The following is a 13,071-nucleotide window of genomic DNA, read 5'->3' on the forward strand; positions in this document are numbered from 1 at the left end:
TAGTAAACGTCCCATTAGTCCAGAAAGTTAATTATTTAGAGAAATCCTCTTACTGCTCTGCAGACGGTCAGCCAGCTCATCCTGCTTCATTCTCCTCAGGAAGTGCAGTGTGATCTTCAGAAATGCCTCTCTGCTGCTCCTATGCTCTTCATCCTCATCCTCCCACTGACTCTCCGAGCATTCTGGGTAATCCTGACTCAGAATCTTCTGGATCTTCTTCAGTTCGTTCTTCACATAAGTGAAGATGTTGTCCTCCAGCAGCTGGAACAAAAGATTATATGAATCAAATCAAACTGAAATCATGGAAGCAAACATCAGATCCATGTTGGACAGACTGACAATCCTCTGGTCTAAAACGTGCAGCATGGAGATGATTGTGAACAGAATAGATGTAAAAGTAGTTGTTGTAAATGTACAGACCATAAAAATGGAATCCAGGTGTGTTTGATGCTGCTGGGCAGACTGACCACTGGGAACCTCTGAGCTCTCCTGGTCCACTCTGTGGAGGAATCAGGAAGAATTAGCTCACATCATGTCTGTCCGCACAGAGACAAACACAAGGTAAAGGTCCTGTGACTTAAAGTGTTGATTACAACATTGAATCAGATGGTTTCCCCTGACATTAAAGTGTTGGTGCTAGTGCTGACCCCACTGTGAATCAACAGAAAGAACTAAGAAGTAAACAAGGGCTACAACATGGTTGGCCTAAAGAACTCCTACAGCAGCAGACTGGTATCATGAGGCCAGGAGGTCTGCAGCTTCTGTCGTCATGGAGCCAAACATTTGTAGGTAGAAGAAGTTTGGGGAGTCAACGGTGAAAAACCTTCAGTTGGCCTGAAAACAATTTTGGCAAACCATCAGCTGACTCAGGAGGGGACAGAGCTCAGATGGCCTGTTTGTAGTCCGGGGAGAACTGCTGACCTTTACTGAGGATACTGTTGGATGGTGGTTCCCTTTTTTTGTTTCCCCTTATTGACTTCTCATCTGACATCCAACTGGCAAACCCACATCCAACATTTGGGGAGAATTTTGCATTTTAACCAATTTGGGTCAGGAGACTTGGGGGGAAACAATCTGGTCATGAACCCACTCACTGAAACTTGGCCTTAAGTGTCCAGACTCAAATGGTTGAAGTCTTCTCAAGGCAGATAGTGTCCTGACTAAGTCGACACAAACACTTACCAAGGATCGCTGGTTCTCCAGGGGGGATGTGCAAGTGAAGTAACCCTGGAAGGGGCACTCTGAAGCGCATACATCCCGACCAACCCAATGGGGGCTAAAACATCAGATAATATTGGACAAAACCAGGTCCAGTATTAAATTAAGATCTACCGTTGAAGACTGGTCTGACTGTACAGCTTTCAGATGTAAGAAAATACATATATGTGAAGAAGAAAGAAAGAAATTCCCAAACGTCTCTGGATACATAAAAGTTAAAATGAATCAGCAATATTATAATATTATTAACAGCCAGAGATTGCAAAAGTACTCAATCAATCTCAGATCAAGTAGAAGTACAGATACTTGTGTTAAAAAATACACTGGTAAAAGTAGAAGTACTGAGTTAACTTCTCTACTCAAGTAAAAGTAACAAAGTACAGGCTTGGAAATTAACTTAAGTATAAAAGTAAAAGTAGCCTTGTGAATGACCTACCTGGACCACACAAATTTTACTAGAGTGCAAGCTGAGAAACAGTGGACATGGAACAAAGGCTCTTTATATGCCATTGCCTACATTTTAAATGGATGTCTGCCAATAGGCCTAAAATATCACATATACCTATGATTATTGTGACAGAGACTGGGACTCCAGGTTAATAAGATTCTGACTAAGTAGCAAGATATAAATTCAATTGTGATTCTGTGAGAATTCAAACACGAGTCCTCTAACTTACGTCTGAGAGGTTTGAGACATTAACGTTAACATTAGCCCAAAATAAATTCAATTTGAGACAAGACCAAGTAACGTTAACGTTAACATAAGTGGTCTCGAAAACAAGAACAGCCATGAGTAACATTAACGTTACTACAGCACTGTTACACTTAATCAAGTTACTGAATTCATTTTTAATATAAAGCGATACATGACGATATTGTATCAGCTAGTATTAGATTATTTTCAAATAAACTGAACGCTCGCTAGCCTTAACGTTACTTGGGTTACTTAACTAAATGCTAGCAAAGGAAGGCATCATCTTTGCTAGCAGGAGAACAAATGTAACTGACCATTAACATAAACTTAATAAAGTTACTGAAACAAAGAGCAAATAGCTTTTGATAACAACAAAAATATGCATTAACCTCTATGTGTGTGTCTAATTAGATGGTGAATTCTTGAAAGCCAGCAGTTTGTGGTGTTTTCGTTGGCACAATTTGCAGCACATTATAACAACGTATATTCCCATCCAATTAGATTGGATTTGGTATTGATGACGAGAAAAATAATAACGACAAGAAGGAGCTGGTTGAGCCATCACTGCAGCAGCGTTAGCACGTGGGCTACTTCCACAATGCGCGTTCATGACTCAACCAACTTCTTGTCAGTTATTGGCTGGAACAGAGTTTGTTATGGTTCATTGTGCAGGTTGGCGCAGTTTGTTTTTGTTGGCGTTTGTGGAGCCTGGGCTGTCTTCAGAGACCGCATATTTTTTACAGTATGTTCAGGGGACAGGCAGCTAGGGGATAGTGAGGAGATGTTTGCTGTATGTGACAAAAAATGTTGTAGCCTAAAAAACTCGTCACATCACTTAGAGCACCTTTAAAAATACAAGGAGTAAAAGTAAAAAGTTGGCACAAAAGTAAATAGTAAAGTGTATAAAATATCTGAAAAATCTACTTTCCCATCTCTGTTAACAGCTTACTTCTTTTCAGCAGAGGTTTGTTGATGTTTAAAGTCAATAATGAGATCTTTTGACCGGTCACTCTTGAAGGACACACAGCTGGGTTCAGGTTCAGCAGAGTCTGGTCTTTGATGGATCCTGTTACACAGAGAGTAAGACCAACAGGGATGGAAATTCAGGTTTTAGTGTTCAGACACAAACACTGCTGGAGACACAAGCAGCAACTAAAACAAGATTAACACAAAGAAGTTCAATAAACTATACAAATAATTGGGTTAAAAAGCTAAAACACCAGAGAATATATTGGACCAAACCAGATCCATATTTTACCTGAAGTCAAGAGTTGAAGACTGGCTTCAACTCTTTCAACTTTCAGATGTGAGAATGTAAATGCATGTGAAGAAGAAATATGCTGAAAATAAACTCCAAATACTTCTCAGGATACATAAAAATTAGACCATGAATCAGAAATATTATATTATTAACAGCTTACCTCTTTTCAGTAGAGGGTTGCTCTCCTTTAAAGTTAATAACGCATTCAGGTGAACTTGGTCTGGTCCTGATAGAAAAACACATTTATTGAGGGTCACATCTTCAGTTAAAGTCTTCCTGCATAAAATATAATATTAATATTAATGTCTATCGGCCTAATTGTTAACAGTTAAATGCCAATAATGCTTTACTTTCTGTCCAAACCTCAATGAAAATATATTTTGAATTCAGAATAAACAGAAAGATATTTTGAGTGAGACAGGATATTATTTTGCAAAAATATTCTCATTTCATTACATGTCATTTAGCTGACACTTTTATCCAAAGCGACTTACAATTGCAATACATGTCAGAGGTTGCACGCCTCTGGAGCAACTAGGGTTTAAGTGTCTTGCTCAGGGACACATTGGTTGATGTATCACAGTGGGAATCGAACTCAGGTCTCCCACACCAAAGGCATGTATAAACCACTGCCCCATCACCACCCAGTCATCAGTTACAATAATTCCTTTCCACAAAAAAAACACTTTATTTGAAGGAGTGTGCATGAGACTGACATGACCCAAAACAACCCAGACGGGACGTAGTTACATCCAATGAGACTCGTTCCAGTTTGCTGGATGTTCACAACTCACCTCAATCTTCTTCTTCTTAATATTTCAATTTACCTTTCAAGTTGCTCCTTCTGCCTTTCAAGTCTCTCCATCTCTCCATCGCTCTCCTCCATTTCTACTCGCCTCTCCCTTAAAGGTCTTTTATTTTAAAAGTAGTGGTATCTCCATGGACCGGTGACTCTTCATGGACACACAGCTGGGTTCAGGTCCAGGTTCAGGTTCAGGTTCAGCAGGGTCTGGTCTCTGATGGGTCCTGTTAGAAAGAGAGGAAGACCACTTTTTAATCTCCAGAAACAGAAGCTGCTGGAGAAACTAGAAGCTATCAAGCAGAAAAAGTCTGAAGCTCTTCACTGAATGATTTCTGCTCTCTGCTCATCCTGCTCTGTCATTCATTCTCTTTCTGGGAGAACAGGAACATTGGAAAGACTCCAGGACTAATGTCATCTTTCTGTCCTCTAATGGAGACAAGACTCCAGGACTAATGTCATCTTTCTGTCCTCTAATGGAGACAAGACTCCAGGACTAATGTCATCTTTCTGTCCTCTAATGGAGACAAGACTCCAGGACTAATGTCATCTTTCTGTCCTCTAATGGAGACAAGACTCCAGGACTAATGTCATCTTTCTGTCCTCTAATGGAGACAAGACTCCAGGACTAATGTCATCTTTCTGTCCTCTAATGGAGACAAGACTCCAGGACTAATGTCATCTTTCTGTCCTCTAATGGAGACAAGACTCCAGGACTAATGTCATCTTTCTGTCCTCTAATGGAGACAAGACTCCAGGACTAATGTCATCTTTCTGTCCTCTAATGGAGACAAGACTCCATTATGACAATCAGTCTCACCTTTCTGTCCTGTGTATTGAATGTAAAAACAGGATTTAAAGTGGAGCTTTTGCATGAGTCTTTGAGGAGAAACTCTGTTTTACAGACCTGTCCATTAAATCAACTCTCCATTAGTCCATCAAATCCTTTGAGTGTTAGTCGACTGAGAATTTCTTTAATTAAAAGAGAGCAGATCTGGGCTCAGGTCCCTGATGTAAAAGCCTTCTTACTGCATTATATTCTATATATTTACATGTTTAAGTGTTACCTGCCTCCTGAGTTTTGTGTTCTCCTTCAAATAAATAAGGATGTTTGTAGGAGCCTAAATGCAGTCATTTATGTTTTGCTAATTGGAATACAACAATTTCCTTTACCATTCTCACCTTCTCTCTCTGGCTCTCTGCATCATTTTTTTGGAAGGTGATTTTGCACTGTTCTATTTTTTCCTTGTGTAAACGTAAATAACTAAACTTTTACCGTGTGGTCCTGTGGATTTTTTTAATGTGGATTAAGACGAGGAGATTTAGAAGAGCGTTGAGATACAGATTCATTCTGTGGAAACCTCCAACATTTTATAACTTACATTTGTGCATACTAATATACTATATATATATATATATATATATATATATATATAATAAAGGCCCATTTACAGTATATTGTAACTTATTGTTACTTTTAAAGTTTTCCTGTATAAATAACAAAAATGAAATGAAATATCTGAATGCAGGAATTTAGACGTCAGAAGGTTTTTCTCGCCACTGTTGCACCAAATGATTGCTGAGAGTTTGGTCTACACCTAATCTATTTGTAGAGTGTCCTGATTAGGATTGGACACTACAAATAACATGTTATTGAATTTGAACACAGAGTTGCATCATAAAGAAGTGCCTCTAGTTCCTGTTGGAGGAGTGCCAGCTCATAGTGACCCAGTTCCATATTAGTTGGTTTAGTTAGAGAATAAAAGAGCTGAGTCATGTTGTCTCCACATCAGTCCTGTCAGTGAATAGAACGACCGACACTAACTGCTGCAGACAGATTTCTGATCTTCAACACAAGAGTCCTTAACACTTTCTCAGGAAATAAGAAGTGGAGTAGAAACATTATATTTAACATTACAGAGCCAGAAACTAACCCTGAAGAGACCAAAGACTAACGTGTTGTTAAAGTATCAAACAGCAACTTACAGTTTCCTCAAACAGTCCAAAGAGTTGATGAAGAAGAGTTGATGAAGAAGAGTTGATGAAGAAGAGTGTCACTCTCCACCTGGAGCGAAATCTCTGACACAGGTGAGCTCTAGATCAGCTGTTAAACAAATAATCAGAAAGAATAGTCAAAAATTAAAGCTAAAGAAGTCTGACTACAATCATAAAATCTGAGAAAAGTTTAGTTTTGATGATCACATTGACTTCACATTAATTCAGTTAGGTGGTACCTAAAACGGCTCCAATGGTAGAGAAACCCTGCCTGAGACGTTAAAAACAATGACATTAAAGACACTTCTCCTCCTCCACACATCACTACAACAGTAACAGAGGCATTTAGGTCACTACATTTTATTCTGAAAGGTCCCAGAGGAAACAGTAGAGTCCTGTTGTGTCTGACTTTACGCTGGTGGAGACGACGGTGTGTTTTCTGACAGCAGGAGAAAGGCTCAGACCCCCATCTTCAAACTCAGCTTCATTTAGATCTCAACTACACAGCTGTAAAGTTTCCTGACTGCAGCCTCACGGTTGGGACGGACAGACGTAGAAACACCTGGCAAAGGATTTAAAACCTCCTCTGTAGTAGTTCATGTTACAACATGGAGATTAATCTTCAACACAAGAGTCATCTAAACTTCCTCAGGAAATAAGAAGTGAAGTAGAAACATTATATTTATATAATGTATATATTTATTTATTATATTTAACATTACAGAGCCAGAAACTAACCCTGAAGAGACCAAAGACTAACGTGTTGTTAAAGTATCAAACAGCAACTTACAGTTTCCTCATACGGTCCAAAATGTCGACGTAGAACAACTCAGGTGAGTTGTTTCCTGATGCGTCACAGCTCCACCTGTCAGGAAGCAGATTTTCACAATAAGAGCTTTGTTTCTTCCAAAAACAAAGTTTTCAGAAGTCTTCTGGTAGCTGTGCCAAGAGAAATCTCAATCATTCCCAATCTTACAGAGAGCGGGGTAGGTATATGTAAGGAGATAACATAGGCACAGGCTAATTACTGATCACTAACATGCTAGTTAACATTAGTAATTACTGATCACTAACATGCTAGTTAACATTAGTCATTAAACCTAAACAGCTAATGGAAGTCCAAACTGCCTGTGAGCTTCTCCTGTACTATACGGTAATTCCTCTACTATGCGACAGTAAGTCTCGTGGTTATGACCCAATCGTTAGCCTATTTTTATAAAAACGTCTGCTACGGAGCCATAACGTGAGCTACAAGGTAATGGAGCCTTTTATAAGTTGTTGTGTTTCTTTAGAAATAAACAACAGACAGATAGAGTCTTTAAAGATTCTTAACAGGTTTCACTGTTTTTTCTCTTTTTCATCAAACTGCAGTTTTTGCAAGTTTTATTTATGCAATTTCATCGCATAAAATTGCATAAATATCATATATAGCATATTCCATCTCATTTTTTAAGAAAACGTGCAACATAATCAAGGATTATTGCCCGCAACATTCACAAAAAAATATTTTTTCTGGAAGGACTGTCTAATACTAGAATGCAGTACTAGCATATAGCCTAGCTTGATGTCCATAAACAAATAGATTTTCTTTATAGAGTTTAGCTAGATTGAACGACATATGACAGACAGTATGTGTATATGTGATGAACCCACTTTGTATTTTGTCCTCGTTTGGTTACACATGTAATATCATGTTAGAGCCAGGAGTAAAACCTAAACTGTAATATATCTTAAAAGAACACAAAAAACTGGATTATTTGTGTCCATGTTGGCATCACTGTTGTGTATTCATCAGAATTTAGTCTTTATTCCTTCATATAACATTTGTCTTAAAATTATGAATTCATATAAGTCTGTTTAAAAAGTTGTAACGTTAAGTACAATTTCACCACTATTAAAAAAACAGATCTAGAAATGATATGCTTTCTTATTTGCTCCTTAAATAGAGGTAATTTTAAAAATTAATACAAAGCAAACTGAACATAAAAAACAAGTATTTTGTTTTACTTTCTTTTCTTCCAGGTGGGGCTGAAGGGATCGACCACTGTTGATCTGCTGCATCATAGCAGCACAGTGTCTTATCACCAACCCATGAAAGCTAGAAGTCTCCCTGCTGCTCCAGATCTACCTACTGTATGACTGGTTACAGACTACAACCATCTGCTCCAGATCTACCTACTGTATGACTGGTTACAGACTACAACCATCTGGTCCAGATCTACCTACTGTATGACTGGTTACAGACTACAACCATCTGCTCCAGATCTACCTACTGTATGACTGGTTACAGACTACAACCATCTGCTCCAGATCTATCTACTGTATGACTGGTTACAGACTACAACCATCTGCTCCAGATCTACCTACTGTATGACTGGTTACAGACTACAACCATCTGCTCCAGATCTACCTACTGTATGACTGGTTACAGACTACAACCATCGGCTCCAGATCTACCTACTGTATGACTGGTTACAGACTACAACCATCTGCTCCAGATCTACCTACTGTATGACTGGTTACAGACTACAACCATCTGCTCCAGATCTACCTACTGTATGACTGGTTACAGACTACAACCATCTGCTCCAGATCTACCTACTGTATGACTGGTTACAGACTACAACCATCTGCTCCAGATCTACCTACTGTATGACTGGTTACAGACTACAACCATCTGCTCCAGATCTACCTACTGTATGACTGGTTACAGACTACAACCATCTGCTCAGTTAAGTTTTAATTAGTTTCTAAAGCATGTTTGCTAGTTTAGTTTAGTTTTTATTTTTTGAAAATGCTTAGGTTTAGTTTAGTTTTTATTAGTTTTATTCTTAGTTTTAGTCTTTTTGGTAATATGGGTTATTTGTTGGGGGCAAGATTCAAAAAGGTCAGAAAAAAGTATTGTGTAATAATAGCTCAACAAAAACATTTTTAGAAATATGTATTCACATAAAATGTACAAATGATGATGAGCACAAATACGGTATCTCACATATATATATGGCCCTAAACACACCTGCACCAGGCGCTCCACACCGTGACCTCAGATGGTTAAAATAGGGACAGACAGAGTTCTACTGGACTTGACCTCCTTTTCTACGTCTTCCTGTGAAATCGCTGCATGTCTTTCCCTCTGTCCTCCTGTCCTCCTGTAGGGGGCGCTGGAGAGGCAGCAGTTGGACAGACAGAGAGCAGAAGAAGAGGCTGCTGATGCCAGAGATGCTCTGCAGAAGGTACTGGCTCTAGTCTACCCCCTCATGTGTATTCAACAGCTAACTGTTTAACATCTCCACATCAGGACAGTGGAGGGACCATGGGTCAAACTCACAGCCCACGGGACTAATCCAAAAACATGGGGAAGGGTTTTTCAACTTGCAATTACACAACAACAACTTTGAGACTCAGAAATCCCCCCAGAACCAGAACCAGAACCAGAACCAGAACCAGGACCAGAACCAGAACCAGAACCAGGACCAGGACCAGGACCAGAACCAGAACCAGAACCAGAACCAGGACCAGGACCAGAACCAGAACCAGGACCAGGACCAGGACCAGAACCAGAACCAGGACCAGGACCAGGACCAGGACCAGGACCAGAACCAGAACCAGAACCAGGACCAGGACCAGGACCAGAACCAGGACCAGAACCAGAGAGATGGCATATTCAGGCTGAGAAAGAGCTCGTTGTGAGTCAGCTGGGTGGTAGCCTACTTAGAAAATGTAATCATTAGTTTTGCTTGATTTGCTAAATTCTAGGACAGCTTTGGAACTTTTTTGCTGACTTTTTCAGGCTTTATGTGGACCAAACTGGACGTGAAAAGACTTTATGAGACACAAGTTTTTTTGTGATTGTTGAAGGCAAAAATCCTTGATTATGCGGCACGTTTTCTTAAAAAATGCGATGGAATATGCTGTATGATATTTATGCAATTTTATGCGATGAAATTGGGGAACTTGCAAAAAGAGATGAAAAGAGAAGAAAAGTGATCCCCCAAACAGCCTGCTTTTGATGATGAATTACGTCACTTTATAACGTTCCCATGGCAACAGGGGAAATGGCTGCTCTTGTGTGAAGTAAACGCAACATTTTTCAACTTTCTGCTGAGATATATTATGGAAATATATATACGAATATATGGAATGCTGTTTTATTCACAATTAAATAAATGAATAAATAAATAAATAAATAAATATGCCTTTGAAATACACCATGAAATAAATAAATGAGGCAATAAATACATAATTAAATAAATTTAATTATTTCATGGTGATTTTTTTTCATAAGTCCACATTTATTTATTTCACTCTTTATTTATTTCCAGTTCTTATATGCAAATCAGGGGGCGTGGCTATCTCTCACATTCAGAACAAGGTGAATGGGACTTCTTTGGCAGACCAACAACAGGACAATTTTAACAATTTTCGCCATCTTATTCATCACTAAATTCACTTCTGAGAACGTTTTAAGCGAGAAATGAACTTTTTAGATTTCGAATATAGGCAGTTTTGTGAAAATCGTTGCCGAATTGACAATTTGCTTCAAAGTTTTTGGAGTTGAGGAGCTCCATATAGTGACGGGACAGCCAGCTAGCGTCTGCCAGGGGCTGCTAACTCGTCGCTCGGAGAACCCAATGTAAGCTGGAGGTCTCTCTCTCTCACTCTCACTCACATCTCACACACATTAGGAGTAGTATTCATACACACGGTATTATACACGGTATTATATGTCTGTGTGTGTGTGTGTCTGTGTCAAGGTTGTGCTGATCAACCTTTAAACATCTGCAGAATCTCATTAAGAAATAGTTTGGATCATAGACTGTAAATATTACTATTATATTCATACATACAGTCTATGGTTTGGATGTTATTAAACGTAACACAAACACATCACAGGAACTTTATGCTTTTATTGTGAAAAGAGACAGAAATAAAAACTAAACATGACACATTTTTACACTTTCATGATCACAGCTTCCATCTTTAAAGGACAGGAAGTGGAAGAAGTTTACAATGTTCACCAGGAATCTGTTCAATCATTCTGAATTATTTTATACAAAGTTCATTCATTAGTTCATAACAATAACCTGAAGTATTTCTGTAAGTGTGATCCTGTACATACTCAACTGATCAGCAGTGAGAAACAGGAGGGAACTCTCCATCCTACAGAGGACACAGAGACACTGAGGAACCAGAACCGACCAGAACCCAAACCCAGGATAGAGAGGCTGAGGTGAATGTGGTGTTGAAGGTGTAGAGGTGGATCAGTGAGTCAGAGGAGACTGAGTAGAAGGACAGAGAGCCAGCAGGACAGTCCACATACACTGCTACTCTACCAGAGACAGAGGAGGAGGAGGTGGATGTTACTCTGTCATTGTGACGGACAGAGTAACCATCATCAGAGCACTCAGACTCCAGGACTGATCATTATTTCCAAACCCACAGTCTCTACTGTCTCCTCTCCTCCTGATTCCTCTGTAACTCACTGATATATCAACATCTCCTCTCCTCTGGACCTCCCAGTAACAGCGACCAGTCAGACCATCTCTACACAGCAGCTGATAACACCAGTAGTCAAACCTCTCTGGATGATCAGGATATGGCTGATCCTCCTCCACTAATGTCACCTTCCTGTTGTTGTCAGACAGTTTGAGTTTTCTGTTCACTGTGTTTGTGTCCAGTGTGAGTTCACAGGAATCTGACGGAGAGAAGGAGACACAACACAGCTGCAGTTATTAACCAATCAGCACTTTGATGATGACATCAGAGGGTCAGACCTGCCAACCTTGAAGAAATGTTATGAGTACACCCCAGCACCACATCACCGACAGCCCACCACCAATATACGCTCCACCGTTGCACTCACCAATGAGAAACCTATGAGATACCTAACACCATACTACATCATATAATTTCACCAATCAAGATTATTTAGTTACTCCATAACCATATACAAGTAGATCATAAATGTTATACAATTACTGATATCACTCCGAACATTGAATTGAAAACAAACATAGCCCATGGAAACTTCTTCCACCTGAAAATACATTGTTTGGCTCATCACTACCTTCTAGATTACAATAAATTATTATTACTGTGTAGAGTGGATGAATGGCTGTGCATAGTGAAACTACTATACAAATGTTTTCTTATATCCTGTCCAATATTTTGTGCCCATATATTTGTTAGTCTAACCAACAGGAGGCAGAGAGCTAATACATATGCCTAAGTACTTCTGTGTTAAAGATGAGAGTCAGACCAGGTTAACATATAGCCTTCTTCTGATTACTGAAAAATGCGTACATGTTGGCAGGTCTGGAGGGTTGAATGAGTGATGTCACAGTTCCATGAATGAAATGTAAAACAGACTTACACTTCCTCAGACCTGGTGTCAACCATCTGACTCCAGCAGGCTCCACCCTGAAAGGAGGAGGGGGGGGGGCATTACATCACTCTCTCACACACAGCTTCATCTGATCTAATGTAGGGCTGGAATTTACTCATTTATATTCAGATTTGGGCTGTCAATCAATTACTATATGAAATTCAGTTTAATTTTGTTTAAAGTGTCCAATCATAAGAGAAGTTCTTACTAGAGAGAGAGAGAGAGACAGGGAGAGAGACAGACAGACAGACAGAGAGAGAGAGAGACAGACAGACACACAAATGCGCGCACGCCCTACCTTACATCTCTTCCTCTTCTCCTCCTCTCCTCTATGTCCCTCCTCTCCTCTCCTCTATGTCTCCCTCTCCTCCCTCTTGTCTCCTCTCTATGTCTCTCCTCTCCTCTCCTCTCCTCTTCCTCTTTCCTCTCTCCTCTCCTCTTCTCCTCCTCTCCTCCTCCTCTCCTCCTCGTCTCCTCTCCTCTCCTCTTCCTCTCCTCTCCTCTCCTCTCCTCTCTCTCCTCTCCTCTCTCTCTGTTTCCTCTCCTTTCCTCCTCTCCTCTTTCCTTTCCTTTCCTTTCCTCTCTCTCCTCTCTCCCTCTCTCTTCTCCTCCTCTCGTCTCCTCCTCCCTCTCCTCTCTTTCCCTCTCCTCTTCCTCTCCTTTTCCTCTTTTCCTCTTTCCTTTCCTTTCCTTTCCTTTCCTCTCCTCTTCCCTCTCCT

General features: G+C 39.9%; 2 protein-coding genes and 2 long non-coding RNA genes across 5 annotated transcripts in view; 1 reads left to right on the forward strand and 3 right to left on the reverse strand.

Moving 5' to 3' along the window:
• Positions 1 to 13,071, forward strand: part of LOC120554977 (NLR family CARD domain-containing protein 3-like) — a 291,821-nt gene that overhangs the window by 158,081 nt on the left and 120,669 nt on the right.
• LOC120554982 (protein NLRC3-like) overlaps positions 1 to 13,071 on the reverse strand; it is a 232,517-nt gene that overhangs the window by 1,899 nt on the left and 217,547 nt on the right. The window contains exon 6 of the mRNA XM_039793826.1: positions 54 to 261. Within this exon, the coding sequence (XP_039649760.1) occupies positions 54 to 261 (208 nt within the window). The remainder of the gene's footprint in view (positions 1 to 53; positions 262 to 13,071) is intronic.
• Positions 2,914 to 4,007, reverse strand: LOC120555006. Its single transcript, XR_005638608.1, has 3 exons — positions 3,968 to 4,007; positions 3,334 to 3,399; positions 2,914 to 2,978 (listed from the first exon to the last, which is right to left on the reverse strand). It is a non-coding gene; the product is annotated as an uncharacterized LOC120555006 (long non-coding RNA).
• Positions 11,621 to 13,071, reverse strand: part of LOC120554993 — a 15,548-nt gene continuing 14,097 nt past the window's right edge. The window contains exons 2-3 of one of the 2 annotated variants that reach the window (XR_005638592.1): positions 12,271 to 12,387; positions 11,621 to 11,662 (exon numbers count right to left, since the gene is read on the reverse strand). This is a non-coding gene — a long non-coding RNA (uncharacterized LOC120554993). The remainder of the gene's footprint in view (positions 11,663 to 12,270; positions 12,388 to 13,071) is intronic. The other variant, XR_005638593.1, reaches the window with a different exon arrangement.

The sequence above is a fragment of the Perca fluviatilis genome, unplaced genomic scaffold, assembly GCF_010015445.1.
Source record: "Perca fluviatilis unplaced genomic scaffold, GENO_Pfluv_1.0 PFLUV_unplaced_scaf_1, whole genome shotgun sequence".
NCBI lineage: Eukaryota > Metazoa > Chordata > Actinopteri > Perciformes > Percidae > Perca > Perca fluviatilis.